The 18,207-nt window shown below is 55.3% G+C and overlaps 5 protein-coding genes across 5 annotated transcripts; 3 read left to right on the top strand and 2 right to left on the bottom strand.

The window, feature by feature from the left end:
• Positions 1-708: 708 nt before the first annotated feature.
• On the top strand, positions 709-4,647 carry P884DRAFT_274350 (uncharacterized protein; the record flags this gene model as incomplete). The annotated part of the gene is made up of 3 exons (XM_069442708.1): positions 709-1,693; positions 1,817-3,249; positions 4,372-4,647. The coding sequence occupies 3 exons, from the start codon at positions 709-711 to the stop codon at positions 4,645-4,647; spliced, it is 2,694 nt and encodes an 897-aa protein (XP_069302090.1).
• Positions 4,648-6,680: 2,033 nt separating this feature from the next.
• On the bottom strand, positions 6,681-7,082 carry P884DRAFT_305779 (uncharacterized protein; the record flags this gene model as incomplete). The annotated part of the gene is made up of 1 exon (XM_069445098.1): positions 6,681-7,082. A coding segment is annotated over one exon (300 nt), but the record flags the coding sequence as incomplete, so codon positions are not given.
• Positions 7,083-8,969: 1,887 nt separating this feature from the next.
• On the top strand, positions 8,970-10,262 carry P884DRAFT_266297 (uncharacterized protein; the record flags this gene model as incomplete). The annotated part of the gene is made up of 2 exons (XM_069442019.1): positions 8,970-9,295; positions 9,365-10,262. The coding sequence occupies 2 exons, from the start codon at positions 8,970-8,972 to the stop codon at positions 10,260-10,262; spliced, it is 1,224 nt and encodes a 407-aa protein (XP_069302088.1).
• A 2,439-nt stretch (positions 10,263-12,701) lies between these two features.
• On the bottom strand, positions 12,702-13,814 carry P884DRAFT_254062 (uncharacterized protein). The gene has a single exon (XM_069440862.1). The coding sequence runs from the start codon at positions 13,758-13,760 to the stop codon at positions 12,819-12,821; it is 942 nt and encodes a 313-aa protein (XP_069302087.1). The 5' UTR covers positions 13,761-13,814; the 3' UTR covers positions 12,702-12,818.
• Positions 13,815-15,677: 1,863 nt separating this feature from the next.
• On the top strand, positions 15,678-18,158 carry P884DRAFT_282045 (peptidase S8/S53 domain-containing protein). Its single transcript, XM_069443576.1, has 3 exons — positions 15,678-16,434; positions 16,516-16,846; positions 16,953-18,158. Exons 1-3 carry the CDS (start codon positions 15,884-15,886, stop codon positions 17,709-17,711), a joined length of 1,641 nt encoding a protein of 546 aa, XP_069302086.1. The 5' UTR covers positions 15,678-15,883; the 3' UTR covers positions 17,712-18,158.
• Positions 18,159-18,207: the final 49 nt, after the last annotated feature.

The following is an 18,207-nucleotide window of genomic DNA, read 5'->3' as shown; positions in this document are numbered from 1 at the left end:
ATCGTGGCCAGGCTCATGTGCCAAAAGCCCGGCAGTGTACATACACTACATAATTACGCTCACTACCTAATTACTACACCGAACGGTCTTGTGAAGGGGAAGTACCCGTAGGTTGGTTCTACAAGTACATACACCATGTTGTCTATGGCGGAACTCGCGGCAAGCATGGAATTGGGAAATACTCATTGCAAGGGGCCGCAAGAAAGTATCCCACGCGGTTCGACCCTACATTTTTGGGCGCGGGGCGCGCTTCAGTCCAAATCAAGCGACTGGTCGACGACGCGAATTCGAAGAGTCAGAGCGATCAGCTCCCTAGGTAATAATACGTATGGCGCCTTTATGGCGCGCGGGAGGTCTTGTCCTCGGCGATGATCGGGCTACCATGCTAGCCTTCTGCTTCCTCCGCGATTTCCAGATCACAGAGACACCCGTATGTGTATATATTAAGTTGTCCACCGGCCCTCCCCCCTTCGCCCCTTCTGGGCGTCTCGAACCCAGAGCCAACAAGGGGTCTGCCCTTCTCTACCTGCGGGACCCAGAACTTTCTCTGAGGATATAGCTAAGGTACTTTTAACGTGCCTCGATTCTGTGTGAGGTATGCCAATCCCGCACCGTGGCCGCAGCAGAGAGGCCGTTGTTGACAACAGAGTGCCCCAGCCCTTGAAACCGTGGACCGGACTATCAAAACAATTGACACCGCCCGCCATCATGTCGGACCCCAGTCTCTACACGGTTGGATGGATCTGTGCCATCGAAGCCGAGTACGTTGCGGCACAGAGCTTCCTCGATGAGGAACACGACGGTCCCGAGTCCGTCGCGACCCGTGACAACAACGACTACACTCTGGGGCGGATGGGCAGGCACAACGTCGTCATTGCCGTCCTGCCGGATGGCGAATACGGCCTCACTTCGGCCGCTACCGTGGCCCGGGATATGGTTCACAGCTTCCCCAACATCCGCGTCGGCCTGATGGTGGGTATCGGGGGCGGCGCGCCCAGCGCCAAACACGACATCCGCTTGGGAGACATCGTCGTCAGCTCCCCTGGCGACGGAGAGGGCGGCGTGTTTCAGTATGACTTCGGAAAGGCCGTCCAGAACAAGAAGTTCGAAGTGACACGCCGCCTCGACCAACCCCCACAGCTCGTGCGCACGGCGGTGAGCGGTCTCAAGGCGCAACACAGGCGAAAGGGTCACAAACTTGCCGAGGCCGTCGATGGCGTTCTCGCCCACAACACGAGGCTGAAAGCCACGCATGCGCGGCCGGACCCCAAGTCGGACATTCTCTACCAGAGCGGCTATGTTCACAGCGATCCGAACAGGGACTGTGCCCAGATCTGCAACGCTTATCGGTACCAGAAAGTCCGCCCCCCACGTTCCGAACAGGAGGACAATCCGGCAATCCATTACGGCCTCATTGCTTCTGCCAACCAGGTCATGAAGGATGCATCGGTCCGGGACAGTCTGATTGCGGAGAAGGATGTCTTGTGCTTCGAAATGGAAGCGGCCGGATTGATGAATCACTTCCCCTGTCTGGTCGTTCGGGGTATCTGCGACTACTCGGACTCGCACAAGAACAAGGCGTGGCAAGGCTACGCTGCCATGGCAGCCGCCGCCTACACCAAGGACTTGCTGGCCCGCATTGCTCCGAACAAGATCGAGGCGGAGCGGAAGATCAAGGACGCCCTGGCTGACGGTCAGTGAGATCGGGACGGTTGCGCCGTCCAGCTTATTATCTTCCAGTTGTGTTACTTAAGCAGCTAGTATCTTACTTCTAATCTTCCCGCCTGAGTGTTCCTGACAAGATGTGTTCTCCTAGTGCTTAATAGTGTCGAGAGAGTCGAGGAGGGAGTGAAAGCGGTGGGACTCAAGCTAGACCAACAGGAGGACGGCGCCATCCTGGACTGGGTCGCGCCCGGTGACTGGCACCGCCGCCAGCATGCCGATTACTTGAAGCAAAGACAGCCGGGAACAGGCGAGTGGCTCCTGACCTCGGATTGCTTCCGGAACTGGCTGGCGGCAGAGAGCCAGACCCTGTTTTGCGTAGGCATCCCCGGGGCCGGCAAGACGATCCTAACGTCTGTTGTCGCGCAACATCTCCAGAGCAGGGCCCCGGCCCGAATGGCAGCGGCCGGAGCCGTCGGCGTCGCTCTCGTCTACTGCAATGTCGAATTGCAGCACGAACAAGGAGCCGAGCACCTCCTCTCCAGCATGCTCAAGCAGCTGAGCCAAGGGCTACGCCTCTTACCGGAGTGTGTCAGGAAGCTCTACGAAACCCACAAAAACAGCGGGACTCGGCCGTCACTTGCCGACATCTCAGGGTGCCTGCGGGAAGTGGCCAAGGGGTATGCCCGCTCCTTTGTACTTGTTGACGCGCTGGACGAGTACCGGCCTCGCGGTTCCCACGCCCGCGAGAGACTCGTATCCGAGCTCTTCGGCCTGCAGAGAGACTGCGGCACGAACCTCTTCTTCACATCACGCCGCATCCCTGAGATCGAGGATCTGTTCAGCAAAGCACCGGGTGTTGTCTCCCTCGAGATCGAGGCGCACAAGGGCGACATCGAGCGATACCTGGACGGCAACATGTCGCAGCTCCCCAAGTTTGTCGACCGCCGTCCTGACCTCCAGAAGGCCATCAAGGAGGCCATCGTCACGGCCGTGTGCGGAATGTTTCTGCTCGCCAAGCTCTGGCTCGACGCGCTGGCGAAGATGCACAGCCCCAGCGAGCTCAAGAGCACGCTGGAAACACTCAAGGGCGGGGCCGAAGCCTGCGAGCGAGCGTACGAGGAAACCATGGAGCGGCGTATCGAGGACGAGCAGTTCGCCCGGCGCGTCCTGTCGTGGATCGTCTGCGCCAAGAGGCCATTGACCACCATCGAGCTGAAGCACGCCCTGGCGGTTCGGTCCTCCGACACGAATCTGGACGAGGAGAACGTGCCGGATACCGACGACATTGTGTCCTGCTGTGCGGGACTGGTCACGGTCGACAAGGACAGCGACGTCATCCGGCTCGTCCACCAGTCAGCATACGAGTACTTCCGACGCCACGAGTCACGGGCGCGATGGTTTGCCGATGCCGAGGCCCGCATCGCCGAGATCTGCGTCACCTACCTCTCCTTCAACGCCTTCAAGGAGGGGTTCTGCCCCTCTGACCGAGAGTTCGAGGCCCGCATCCGGTCTCACCCGTTCTACAGCTACGCCGCGCGCTATTGGGGCTACCATGTTCGCGAGTGCCGACAGTTGGGCGAGAAGGTCCGAGCGTTCTTATTGGGAAGACATCCGGGGCTCGACGCTCGACGCGAGGCGTCGAGCCAAGCGATGATGGCGAGCAGCGAGTACGCCCCGTGGCCGGGATACAGCCAAGACATCCCGAGGAACATGACCGGGCTGCATCTGGCGGCGTGCTTCGGGGCGGCGAACGCGGTCAAGGAGCTCATTGCGTCTCGGATGGACTGCGCGGATCTGCGGGACAGCTACGACCGGACGCCGCTGTCGTGGGCTGCCGCATTCGACCACAGAGACGCGGTCGAGCTCCTGCTGACCGAGGGGAAGGCCGACCCGAACTGGCGAGACAAGGATGGCCGGACGCCACTCTCGCTGGCTGCCGAGTACGGTTATGCCGCCGTTGTGGAGCGGCTGCTGGAGGAGCAGACGGTCGACGCGAACCGGAAGGACAAGAACGGCTGGACCCCGTTGACGTGGGCCGCACGGAACGGCTGCGTGGATGCAGTCCGTCTGCTTCTCGACAGGGCGGACCTCAGGGGGACCGAAAGCCACGCTCCGCTGTTGGTCGCCGTGCAGAATGGGCATGCCACGACCGCCGAGCTGATCCTGTCGTCTCCCAACGCCGATCGGGATTGGAAAGCGGAAGGGTCCAGGAAGGCGCGGCTGTGGGCAGCTGAGAAGGGCGACGGCCAGGTCGACATGCTGAATCGGCTGATGGAGCAATACGGGATTGATGGCGCCAGCCTCAAGGACGAGAACGGACTCACGCTCCTCATGAAGGCCGTACAGAACGAGGATGAATTGGCCGTCAGGCAGATGATGATGCACGAACGGGCCACTGCCTATCCAAACGAGAAGGACAAACTCGGGCGGACAGCGCTGCTGCTGGCAGCCGAGTACAACAGAGAGTCGATCTTTCGGTTCCTATTCGGCTCGCCCGGGGTCGACGTCGACTGCTCTGACGACCTGGGCCGGACGCCGCTGCTGACGGCTGCGCGGCATGGCGCCGCGGAGATTGTCAAGTTCCTGCTGGACTCCGGCAAGGCCGGGGACCCCGACCGAAAGGACCAGCACGGCAACACGGCGCTCTATTGGGCCGCGCAGGGCGGCCACTACGGCGTTGCCGAGCTGCTGCTCGACTCGGGCAAGGTCGACGTCAACTCGAGGAACGGGACGGGGAGCATCGCGCGCACGCCGCTCGCCGAGGCAGAGAAGTGGTCCGATCGGAGCGCGTCCCATTTGCGCACGGCAAAGCTGCTCGCGGAGCGGGGCGGCATCAGCAAGGAGTTCGACGAGTCTGTCGGCCTAGACTTCGACTTGTCGTTCTTTGACAAGTTGCGGGCGGATACGGACTCAAAGACCGATTCGGACGACTCAGATATGAGCGAGGAGCAGGGCGAGGATGATGATGCTGATGATGACTGAGCCTGACGCGAGATTGCGGGATTTTTTTTTTCTTGTTCTCGATGATCCCGTTCTTGTAATTAACAATGCAGTACGTAGGTACTGTAAGGTGCCTCGGTTTTTAATTAAGGTCTGCCCGAGGAAGGAACCGAAGCCTACGGAGTACTTTCCCAGCACGTTTCAATTAATAGCCTGATATTTCTGGGATGTCGAAAGCGTTAGGAAGCTTCTACCAAGGTTCCACGCTCGGGGATACATACTAGTCCGACGTACCTAGGCTCTCGGCCAGTATCGAGAGCTTGTCCATGGTCACTTCAGTGTAGATGTTGAAGATATATTAGATGTTCTCGATAGAGAGGCGGTTGGAGAGCTTCAACGTGATGATGTCCTTGGAGAAAAAGAAACCACACCGACACTGGCAGACATAGTTAGTCACAGGAATAGATATCGAGCCGGTATGCCGATTGAAACCTGAGATTACAAAGCTTTTGATACGATACCTGTGCGGCTGGGCATCAACATAACGGTAGCATTCAATTACCCCCATTTCAATGAGAAGCTTTGTCAATCGTGTGTCCATACTAATTAATTATATACTTTCTTGGGGAGGCCGCATCCCATGCTCGTGGTGGAGTACGGTCGAAGACGCAAGATTCGAGCACTAATTAGCAATAGCCGGAGAGCCAGCTCCTAGTCCTTAATTATCACACTATGTTGTTTCTGCAAGCTCAACAGTAAAGCCATGGTTTAATCTCTTTTCTAACGCCTTCTCGACATCTACATTAACTCTTCAGTATTGACCATGGATGTTAGGGAGCGGCGGCAATAACTACGGGGGTATGTATGTACGTACATATCCCACCAATTCCCCCGCAGAGTTACCGGTGGGTTTTGAACCGCCAGTAGAACGTCAGGTCATCTTCGATTTCTCCGACTGTCATAATTACCCCGGGTCGGCGTCAGATTGAAGGATGCATACCTAGCAACTACTTTGCATAATTATGCCCCAGACCAGATTTCCGGTTAGCTCCCAATCGCGTCAAGGCATCGGGGACTCTAACGCCTTCGCCCTCAAGAATGATTGTCAGCATCATGGAAACAGCCCCACTTATGATTACCGTGGGCACGACACTTCTGCCTGACGGTGGCCCCATCTTCAGAACCAATCAACCAATCTTACCATTCGTTTTCACCCCCATGTTGGCGGTGTATCGTTATGTACCTGCGTGACGTCGATGCTATGAGCATCTACTTTATCTTACCTCTAACCCAATCGCAATCAACAGTCGGAGATAGAGAAGGGTTGAACAGGCAGGTGGATCGTTCAGGTTCTCTTGCTTTCCCGAGCGGCTACCGTCCGGGGCAATTATGTAGCTAACTTAATCAGCCTCAACTCTACACACCATGATGATGAGAATGGGGGCTATAAAGCCCCAGATTCAAAACGAAATGAATTGGTTTAGTGTAGCAGTAAAGTGTAATTAGACGAAAGGACGTCTTCTTGGATTCTTCAAGCCCATCACTGTAATCCTGGGTTAAAAACACTTGTAGTGGTCATAAGTTTGGGTTGTAATTAAACGTAGTAGGCTTTTGAAAAACACACAAGCAGAAATCTATTCGGCCGCAAAAGGTCATATCTTAAGAGTAGATTGTTGTGAACCTTCTTGTTTTGGGACTTGTTGACTGTATTTACCTTTATCCCAGCACCAAGCCCTTTTCTTTGTTAGAGGGGGGGAGGCGGCGCGGGTGGGGGGGCGTAGGGAGCGTACAGAACGAAACAAAGAACTGCTAAAAGTATACTGGCGGGTTATGGAAATATGATTATTCGTCAGGTAGTAGCCGGCTCTGTTCCCTTGAATCCTACAGGAAGAATAACAACGTCGAAATGCGGGTGCTGAGTAAGAAACCTGGGCCGAACCCGCCTCTCAAACGGAGACGGCTTTAGTGGCTCGGGCGGTGATGGAGAATTCAGTGGGCAGAATGCGCAATCCCGGCTCCGAAAGACGCAAGCAGCGGACATTTATTTCCGTATACACTAACGTTGAGAAGTTAATCTAGCTTTTCGTGTGGCGTGGAATCCTCAATCAGGCCTGGCGCTCACATCGGAGATAATAAGTCCGCCCAAGTCAGCTCAACCGCCGAAGAAGCCACGTAGTTTACCAAATAGGACCTAATCTGAATTCGGCCATAAACGTTTTCCGTTCTTTTGGCCGTGATGCAAGTGCTTGCTCACCCCCCCGAATCCCGCCCCGAATGCACAGGGTTCGCGCCGTCGTAGCCGTGAAGGATCGCGATCCCGGCCCCAACCAAGGCGGAAGACGGACCATCATGCTTCGCGCCCTTAAAGGAGAGAGCGATTGATGACTAGCGTAGCTCGAATCGCCGACCTCCGTAAATGCAGTTCGGAAGTCGCAACGACCGAGTTTTCGCCAGATTTCTGTCCATGCGAGGAGGCATAATGGCCGTAATTCCGCTCTTCGTTCGGCCTTGCTTTGCACCGCCTTACTCTAAGCACCCCCTCAAGAGTTTCATCGAAGGGCGCGTTGAGTGTGGATCGGAAACGGATCGGCAAGCTTGGCGGTTGCCAAGGCCAAGGTTAAAGTGGACGCCCTGCGTTTAAGGTGTCGAATCGAGCGCCGTGTTTGCCTTTACAAAGTATTCCGAAGGGTTTTTGAGTTGACCTTCCGCTCCAATTAGGGTTGCAAAGTGTCATGGGCCCCGCTCTCGGCGTGCCATGGATGGAACCGCTCGTATCTCTCCCACGTTCTGTGCGTATGCACTGCAACGCGTCAGAAACAGGGATCTTGAAGCCGAAGCCGTGGTAAGAAGGCGAACTCGGCTATTAGATCAGGAGATTGCACGAGCGTTCCAGAATCGATGTCGGCCTAATGGGAAAAGTAACGTGCGTCATCATCGGTGGTTCCCCGTTTCCTCGACCGAGAACAGCCATGAATCATGCACGGCTGGTGGCAGCACACTGCCAACGACCCCCCTCCCCCCCCAATCCAAAAACGAACCCTTGTCGGATGACTCAAGGACAACCGCGCTTACTGCATGTAGGTAGGTAGTCTTGGGTATCGCCCTCAGACCTACGTAGTAGTTCGCATTCCCCGTTAGGTTGGGGTGTAGTAGGTAGGGAAGTTGTGGGGGTGACGGGAGAGACTTGGAGGTATGTACATACAGTACAGATGGGGGTCGACGAAGTTTTAATTATCTGTAGAGGCCAGAACGTTACACAACTCCAATGGAGTATTACGCCTTTCTCAGCACTCATGTGTCACCCGGCCATGCACTTTATCCGATAAGCTAAACGAGTCAATGCAAGGTTAAGGAACGGCATTGGCGTATATGACACCGCATCCAACGTGCTGAATCTAAATCGTGATGGGGCACACGCGGTAGCACAGCTGAAACGCCCACTTCAGGGCCCGGTTCAGGGCCAGGTTCGCATATCTGAGCGGCAGAGCCTGGTGTCGATCAACGAAGCATGGGAGAGGCACATGTTATCATTGGTGGCTGTTCTTTGCTGCGCAAGTGTATGTAATTACACGATGCAATAACGTGGAGGCTGGCTGACATGGCCCTGCAGAGTAAATGTGGACACAAGGTCGCCTCTAAGCTTCTCCCCATGAAGTGCCCGGGCTTGGCGGTGGGGCCGCTGTTGATACTAGTATGGTTCGCCGCTGATCTGCCGCCGGGCCGCAGCCTTGCGCATTTAACTAGTGCACATACTACTTAACTTACGCTCCGTTGCGGGGTTGTGGATTTTGCGGGGGCCTACTTGGTACAGTTCAATAACTCGTACGGTATACTGCAGTACCTTAGTGGAGCATACGGAGGCAAGAGCGGTGGCCCAACGAAGCTTGAAGAACTTGTTTGTATCTCGTTGCCGGAAGTTGCGTGCCTGGTTTGTACACTTTCGTACTCGAATCTCCAGGCGGGACCCGCGGTCTGCTTACAGTAGTGCTTAGTTAGGACGATGCAGGCTTTGCCATTCGGATGCACAAGTGCGGCGCCGGTGCAGATGGAACATTGCGACCTTCCTCCCTCAACTGAAGTGGGGCCAGAGCGCTGGATGCTTAGCGAAGGCGGGCAGGCGGCAGGCGGTCAGAGCTTTTCTGGTTCGTCCCATCTCTCTACTAAGGCCCGCAGCATCCAGTCAGGATGCATCTTTTGATTCAGCCCCTTCCGCCCAACAGCAGCATCCTGGAACTTGAAGCCGACTTCACCTCAAACGGCCGACTACACCGCTCGACCGAGCGGCTCCGATCTTAATGGCAGAAACTGCACACCACAATAGCAACAATAGCAACAACGACAACAACAACAACAACAACATCAACATGGCCAAAGCGAATTCACAGAAGGCTGCCTGCGACCGCTGCCGCGGACAGAAACTCCGATGTATCTGGGATCCCAAGGAGCCGCAGTGCCAGCGCTGTGCGAGGGCAAATGCCGTCTGCACCATTCCTCCCCCGCGGCCCATGGGCCGACCTCCGCGACAATACCGCAGCCAGAGCAACAGCAGTCACAGCCGCGGACAAACCCAGAGCCTGTATAGCTGGAGCGAGGAGAACGCTACCAGCACCGCGCCCGTCTCTGACGAGGATACCGACATCGCCATGAACTCCGCCAACGTGCTCTCCGACCCGCTCGACTTCCTCCCATGGTAACCCCCCCCCCCATCTCGCCACCTGTTCTCTACGCTCTCTCGCGGATCTAACTAACGCTTAGCCAGGTTCCCCGAGCCCGACAGCCTCAATCTCTCTGCCCCACGAGGGACATTCCCTACACCAGTCACCGCGCCGGCTCCTATACCCAACGGAACACCGAACGTTAACGGAACCCGGCCCTTCGGTCAGCAAAATGAGATATTCGCGTCACCGCTCAATAATGGAGGGAAACCGGCCGAGGGAAATCAATCAAACCATAGCGGGGTGGACGAGGCCGACCAGATGGATTTCACTACCGTGGAAACCGGGGGGCCGGGCGACGACCAGATCCAGCTCCTCACGGAGCTGTGCGAGCTGAACGTAGCCCTCTTCCAACACCCGCTACATCGCGAAAAAGACAAAGCAGGTTTGCGAACCATGCTGGCTTCTCACTCCGAGAACGCGAGACAGCAACAACCTACAGACGCCCCTTCGGCCGACAGCTCCTCAAACGGCTCCAACGGCTCTTCCGTCATTGAGCTGAACGCCCGCGAGCTACGTACAGGAAACCTGTTTGAAATGACGTGCCGGCTCATGGATATCGTCACACGGATCCGAGCCCAAGAAGAGGCAGCGGCGCAGGGCCAGGAACGCTATGACCGGTCGACTGCGCTTATAGCTCTCAGTTGCTACACCCGGCTAGACGTTCTATACTCGCGCGCTCTCGACATTCTGGTACGGATCCGTAATAACGGCCCCATCCCCGAGGGCTCCCACCACCTGATGCCCGAGTTGGTGATCGATGGCTTCTCGATGAAACGGTGTCTTGACCTCCAGCTGAACTTTCTGATTTACCTTCACGGACAAGCGCGGGAGCGGATCCGGTCATGTATCCGGAGTGCGGAAGGGACGGCTAGGGTCGGACGAGATAGGCGGGATTCAGCTAGGCAGGGGAGCCCCGCGCCAGCTAGGTTTGATTTATAGAATTTACGCAGTGGAGCTTACACTGGTACACAAGAGCCGAAAAGGCTGGGGTACCTACACTACTCCGTACACTAGTGTATACGCTCCCGTCTTGGTCAGCTTGGCCCTCGATTACGAGTCATTTTCCTCCTTGTATATACTTTTTTTTTTTACCGGGCGTCCTCACGCAAGCCGACCAGGCCTTAGCGCTTGGCATTGTCCCACACTTGTGCTGCATTTTCCGGTGTCGGCCATAGAAGGCGGGGGAAACAACAGGGGTGTAAGTTGCAGGCCACACAAGAGGCCCAACCAAGCCCTAACAGCGTGAAGGATGACTGTCAATCTCACTTAACCTGGTAGGCAAATACATAGGTTCTGGGTATCGACCCCTGGATGGAGGTGGCTTTCGTCCCTTCACTACCTCTACCATGCCTAATGAGTGTAAAGCACGCTTGTGATACCTGCCGGTCATTGAAGGGAAGCTTCTCTTGAGTGAGCCTCTGAGATCTGTATGTATATTACACATTGAGGAGCGAAGGAAACAGCTTCGCTTCTCTATCCTAATCTTCTAACATTCGTTCCACCGGCCATTGGATTCACCGGCCATCGGATACCACACTTCTGCCCTCCCGCGATGCTCTTTCCATAATCATATGTCGAGCCCACCTGTTGCGATGGAACGAAGCTTCGTCATGATGACTATAGGCCTCGACGCGAGGTGCGCGAAGCATACAGACGGGAGTACACCACAGATGGGGTATTGAACCGTAACCCCCCCCCCCCCCTCATCCGTGAGCCAATCATGGCCCGCGATTCGGTCTAGAACCTCGATTTGGTCAGTGATTACGCTATTAAGCCTTGCTACACGGTGCACACGTGATTGGTGCGAGGACTGCAGCACTACGCTATGAATGGCTCAACTCCGAAAGTCCATAGAAATAACGTCCCATTAATTAACGCGCAGGGAAATGGAGGTTCCACAAATGAAGTGTAAAAAGTTTGGTAGCCTCAACTCTATTTCCCGGTGGCGTATCCCGGCTTAGCGAGCGTATAAGCTTATCCTCCAAAGGGACCACCCACTCTATCTGCCTATTAACCATCCCCCCTCCCGGGCGCATGGGCCGCTTTTGCCTGAGCCTCGAAACCCTAGTACTGTACGAAGGATTTCTACGCGATTCTAGTCCAGCCACTTTGCATTACCGGCTGCCTCCGCTCTTTAGGGTCCTCTGTCAACAGAGTTGTAACATCGGAGGTGGGCAAATCGAGCAGGCACACACACACGGTGTGCACCTCAGGTACGTACCTGCCTCAGTTACGTATAACTCAGCAACGTGGAATGAAGTGGCCGAAAATACATCATCCCGAATCTGCCCCTAGTCACAGCAGACCCGAGGGACTTGCTCTGAGATTATGCAATACCTGATGGTGCTTTGTTTTCCTTCCGATTCCGGACAATCCAACCAACGGCTAAGCTCCCTAGGTACCTAGGTACCTAAGGTAAGGTAACCTCTTAGCGCTTCCTACATGTTTCAGGTAGACAACGAGGCGAACAGTCCACCTGATCGTTGCGCTAAGGAGGATCATTCCAAGGGCACTAACCAGGCAGGACTTGATAAGGTACGGTACTGTACCTTACCATTCAAGCAAGCGGAGAAGTCCACTTTGATTGCTCGCACGTGTTAAGTACCGCAAGAGGGCAATGCCTTTCATGTACTCGTTGATGTCGTTGTCGGAAGTGGATTTGGAACCCTTGAAACAAGGTCACGATGCAACCCGTGCTCGCTCCGGGCTTTCTCCCTTATTATGTCCAACCTGAGCCGTGCCATTGCTCCGCTCACAACAGAGAGCGAAAGCGCGGCTTGGTTGGATGGGGACATAATACTCCGATCCTCAGCTTACCATATTCTAGGCAGCTCACCCATCTGTTTCTAGCTCAGCATTTCCTCAAAAGAGGAGGCGGCGAGGAAACCTCATCCGACGGCCACTCCGTTTTACCCGCTGCTGGGCAACAAGATGACATGGAACCTCAAGATCAAGCTCTTACTAGGGGTAGGCAAGCATTTTTGAACCGGCTTCCTCGGTTGTACTTCAGAAAGCAGATAAGCCTTATGCGTTCGCCAAAATGTCGACGACTTTGTCGTTGCTCGTGGCACACGGGAGGGGAGCCTTGGAAAGCGAACGGTGCAGAGAGGTGGCAGCAGTCCAAAACAGTGAACCAGAGATAAAATCTGCGATGCGTGCTGGGTATTATTATTACAAGCGACAAGCTCCGGTAATTACTGTGTGCACGGGCGACTAGAGGGCGACTAGAGAGCACCGGCACTGCGTATAGAGTGCAGGTAGCAAGCCATATTAATTATGACTATTATTAATTAGAATTCAAGATGAGCACTCTAATTAGATCACACGAGAATCTCGATAAGAACCTATCGACGCTAAGGAAATACATGTGTTACACCGCTCTCTAACCAGGCATGCTTAAATATCCTCCGATTAATTAGCACGAGAAGATTTGTATGTATCCCAAAATTGATTGGTATCTTTTCATCCGAGGTACTTAGGTGGGCCCCTGAGTGTTCAGTCTTCATCCGGATCATCATCGCCGTCATCCTTGTCCGCGTCAACGCGAACAATCTGACATTCGGCCCCATCAAGATCAACCCCAGTCTCGACATCTATTAAATCCCAGTACTCGGGCAACTCGGGGTCCTCATCCTTCAACCCCGCCAGCTCGGCTTCGAATGATTCAAGCTGCCCCTCCTCCTCCTCCTCCTCCCTCTTAATCCTGACCTTCCTCTCCCCATCGGCATACAAATCCCCCTCGATCCTGGGCCGCCTCTGCCCCGTGACCTTCTTCCTCCTGTACAGCACCTCGCGCAGGCTGTAAGCCAGCACGAACGGCCCCTCGATCCTCCCCGCCGACCGGCCCTCCGTCGCCTCCGTCGCCTCGGCGCCCACCCCGGCACCGACCGGCACCCCGCCGGCAGCGGTGGTGATCAGATCCGTGAGGAAATGCAGACGCACCCCCCGCGCGCGCGCGCCCGACACCAGGTACTCGGCGCCGTGGGTGGCGATCTGCAGCCCCGTGACGAGGTACAGGTTGGCGGTGAAGCGGCTGTCGCGGAGGGCGGCCTGCACGGCGGGCTCGGCGAAGAGGGCGGCGACGTCGGCCGCGGAGGGGTGGATCGTGCGGGTCTCGAGGCGCGGGATCCGGTAGGCGGCGCCGCCCGCCGCCGAGTACGCCACGCTGAGCTCGACGGGGTTCTGGCCGAGGAGGCCCGAGAGGAAGGAGAGGAAGACGGTCGGCTGGAGCGAGCGCGCGGTGTGGGCCGACCGGGTCGCGTCCGCTTCCGGGACGACGGTCGCGGCGGACTGGAGGCGCCGGACGGTCGGAGAGTTGGGGTCGTTGAGCGGGAAGTCGGGCTCGCGAGGGGACCTGATCAGGTTCCCGAGGGCGATGGGCCCCGTCGGAGCCTGGTCGCGCGTTGGAGCGAGGAAGTAGGTTCTCTTGGGATGCATCTTTCCGGTTTTGAGGTGGTGTAGGGGAAGCTACACTAAGGATATAAGAGGAAAGAGGTTGTAAGTACCTCGCACCTGTGTATTTTTTTATTATTATTTCTATTATTGGTAGAATGTTTAAGAGAACGTGGAGGCATCCGAACCCCGCTTTCGAGGGACCTTGTAGAAACCTTCAAATCTGCAAACAGAAGCCTTCAAATCTGCTGCTGGCCTAAATGTTAATATCAATGTATGACAACCACACTAATTAGGTTAGGTATATAGTAAAGTATGGTAAGGTAACCTATATGATGGTGTTGTGATAAGTGGTCAATATTGAAGAGAATTTCGGTTTCTATTTGGAGCGTAATTACTCGGTCGTTGAATGCCATCGATTTCACGTTAATTATGTCAGAAGCGTATTGTGTAGGTACCTAACGCTTCACTCGAGCGACCTACGAGCAACTCATGTAACGAGGCATGCTCGCTAAACGCATTAGCCATTTGCTATGTCTAATTATATACCTACGTACGGAGTATATAATTACGCTCGTTTTCCTTCTTTCCCTGGGTACCTTACCAAGTTTACACGGGAATTTTGTTAAACCGCCGAAGCCACCGCTACAGAGCCTCTTTCTTTTGAGCCTTCTATTGTTCGAGTCTTCCGACTGCGTTCTAGACATCATGATACGACCCAGAGCTGCTTACTGTAAGTAGTCTAAGTTAAGGCACCTAAGTTGTGTGCTCATGAATAATGGAACTCATCAAAAGCCCATTAGCTGTCACTGCACAGCCCCGCTGAGGCCGCCAGCACCCGTGTACATAGCCACCTTAGTATCTGTATACTGCTTGCCTAGGCGGCTCAGGTTCTGACACGTAAACACTCGGCCGTTGCACTCTCCATATTCTCAGTCCCGTCTGCGGTACTATCGTATGATGAGCCACTGGATTTGTAGAAGGAAGCTCCGGCGGTGGAAACAACGTCCTAAGTACCAATCGTGCCGCTGAACCCAGGGGCGGGTTACCTGTCCTTTTCTTGGACGTTGGCCACTGCCCTCGCCAGATGCCGTTGGCCTGTAGGCGCGGCGGGGCCAGTAGGACAAGGGTCCCTGTTGGCCTGTTATGCGGCCCGCCATACGGCCCGCTACGGCTGCCTGGTAGAAGTGGACCTCAGCTTCCTGAGCCACCAATGGCGGCAGGGGCGTCCCCTCCTAGTGGTCCGCTGAGACGAGGGCGCTTGCCTCCGTTGCCGCTGGAGTCCGAGACTAGTGACGGAACACATGCACTCAAAACTACGGAGTACGGGTTGAGCTATTTGGGTGGCTCCTCGTTTGAAACGGGGAATTCAGAATATCCGACATTTGGTTGGTTGCCACGCTCATCAACCTGCAGATGAGCCAGGAGATGATGGCGGTGACGACAAGATGTGTGAGTTAGGGGCAGCGGCGACGTCGTTTGCTGTCGCCCGACGCGTGGGTGAGTGGTCGCCGTCGACATCGGCTCGGCCAAGCGGAGCAGGAAGTCCAAAGGCACCAGAGGGGAGTGCCAAGTGCACGAGAGCTTCGTGCATTGCGTGTCTTGAAAGTTGACGGGGAGATTCCAAAGGGAATGTACTTGCGACATCAACACGCCAGCGCTTGAACGATCCCTCGTCGCTATGGCAAGGCGAGGGCTCAGGGAGGAGGGGTCAATCCCACAGGCCCCTCAAGAAGGAGTATCTCGCTTAGAATACCTCTTCGAGGTGCATCAGCTCGCCCACCCCTGCTCGATAACAACGAACCAACCACAAACGCTACCGCGCGGCTACGCACAGCTGGGACGTCTAACATGTATATATGTACGGATGTATGGACGGATGTATGTACATACGAAGTATATATCATATGGGGGTTACTCCCCAAAATCTTCGACCCCTACTGACATCTGCTTAACATTCAGGAGTACCCAGTTCCCGACAGTATCATTAGCTGAGAGACATCGGCTATCCGGCTACTCACTTCCCCTCGTCGGCCAGATAATACCTTGGAAAAGGCTGTGAAGCCCGTGGCTTCTGACGGTGTTTCTCCTCACCTCCGTCTTATCGGCATACGACAAAAGGTCCAGCATTGAAACCTCCTGGCGTCGAGACGAGACCGACAATTGCCATGTTGCAGATTAGAAGGGCTCAGACGGTTCCGATCCCGGTGGGACGCAGCGAGACACGCCAAATAAAATCAGTGCCCACGTCCGTTCCTGGCAAGCTAATCTTTCTCAATCATGACCCCGCGAGCGAAGGACGTCTGTCAGCGTCTGCAACAAGTCTTGCTGTTCAGGAAACACGTGCCCGTTCTAGCTCAACAGGCAGAGCACTTCCCGAATCGGCTTCTCTCGGGGAACCTTACCACAAAGAACACCACAAGAGCCTTTCGAGCCCTCCCACCAAGTCAAGCGGCCGGGATCTGGCCTGCGAATCGACTCCCAGCGAAGACACTCTCGGCGAACAACGTAGTAAGACGCTGGAAGAGTCAGGGCCGAAACCCGCACTGGTAAACCCGAGAAAACAACACACAGAGGAGTTGGGATCCGGGGTGGATAACCCGATATTGATAGCTTCGGGCGTAAACCCGGGCCTGCCCAAGGAGTCGGACCCGAAATCATCAGTAGTTAATAAGGGCTCCATCTCGGATGCAACTCAACGGCTCGTAGATGATACGAGGTATGTATGTACATACAACCCATTCAGGTTTCCATCCAGTAAAGACGAATAGACCTGGAATCACTAACTATCAACTGTTAGTGTGGATATCTGGTTTGGCGACATCGAAAAAATCAATGAAGAGATCCTCGAACCCTACAGACGACAGGCCTGCAAGAGGGTCAAAGTAGGCATCTTGGACACGGGCATTGACATGAAGAACATGGCATTTCACAAAGCGGAGGTTCGGCAGCGCATTAAGAAGCGCGTCGATTTCTGCGACCCTAACAGCAAAGGAACTGGAAGAGACAAGTGCGGCCATGGCACGCATTGCGCCGCTCTCATAAACAGAATCGCCCCTGCAGCCGATATTTACATCGGGCGGGTGGCGATTGACTTTGACTCGGGTTTGGATGAGAACGTCGTAGCAAAGGTAATAAGCCAGAGAGAGAATTGGCAGCCATGTCCCATGGAGCTTAAGTAATTATTGGGCCTTAATGTGCTGACTATCAGTACCTTAATATGTCATTCCCCGACAGGCCATCACTATCGCTCTCGGCTCCAGGGGCCCTGGAGACGCCTCCAACAACTGGGACGTCGACATCCTCTCCCTCTCGCTTGGTTTCCAGCACTATAGCGAGGCTATCGACACAGCTCTCCGAACGTCGACCCGCAAGGGCAAGATCATTCTCGCCGCTGCATCCAATAATGGCACCCTGCGCGCCATGGCCTACCCGGCCTGGGATCCTAACGTCATCCCCATCAACTCGGCCAACGCGAGGGGCCGACCGTCCGACTTCAACCCGCCCGCGGTGCCGGGCAGGACGCTGACAATCTTGGGCGAGAACGTGCCCTCGGCCTGGATCACAACTAATACCACGGAGACGACAACCGTATCGACGATAAACAAGAGCGGTCCAGACGACGCCGGCGTTCAGGAAGCTGCAGCGGCGGCAGTAGACCTCGCGGCGACGAAGCGCATGTCGGGTACCTCGGTGGCGACGGCGATCGCCGCCGGCCTCGTGGCGCTTCTGTTTGAGCTCGCCATGGTCGAGGTGCCAAACGACCCGGTGACCCAGGCGACTCTCAGTGACGTGCTCCTCAACATCAAGCGCCAGGCGGGTCTGAACGTGCTGCTGATGGGCAAGGCCGCGAGGACAGGTGATTTCCACAACATTGTGCCGACGAACCTACTCAACCCGAACCTGACATTGGGCGAAAACGCCGCCGTGATCAAAGGGGTCTTAGCAAGCTGGTTCGGTTCTAGACGCCCCATTGAAGTAACCGACAGCGTATAGGATAAAGTGAGCCAACGTGACTACAGTCGCCAGTCATCCTGAGTGCCTGCACAGCCGGGCATGAAACTGTGCTGCTTACAATATCAAATTACGGTGCAGTTGGTGATTGGGATAGAGGCGAACGTCCCATTCCCCCCACCCAAGTACCTTAGTCAGTCAGTTTCTTGGTTGATAGAGTTGCGATGAAACGCAAGAATTGGATAAAGATAGGATTCTGCATTCCCACAGACATTTCATGGGGTGGTTTTTGTGTCGAGAAATATTATTGGAAGCACAAAACTTGAAACAAGGGGGGGGAGATAACAAACTACGAGACTCAGGGGTAATCAAGACTCAAAGCGCTTGTTCCCTTGTCTCACATCAGCCAACCTTAAACCGTCTCGAGAAGAGTTACACGATGACATTGTAGCCACTGGGATTGAAGTACGGAGTAGTCAGGAAATATCCAAAAAGAGAATAACGTTAAGCACAGTATCTCTACCACGTATGTAGGTCA

The sequence above is a fragment of the Thermothelomyces heterothallicus genome (assembly GCF_042370625.1).
Source record: "Thermothelomyces heterothallicus CBS 202.75 unplaced genomic scaffold P884_scaffold_1, whole genome shotgun sequence".
Classification (NCBI taxonomy): domain Eukaryota; kingdom Fungi; phylum Ascomycota; class Sordariomycetes; order Sordariales; family Chaetomiaceae; genus Thermothelomyces; species Thermothelomyces heterothallicus.
This window is presented reverse-complemented; position numbering and strand designations above follow the sequence as displayed.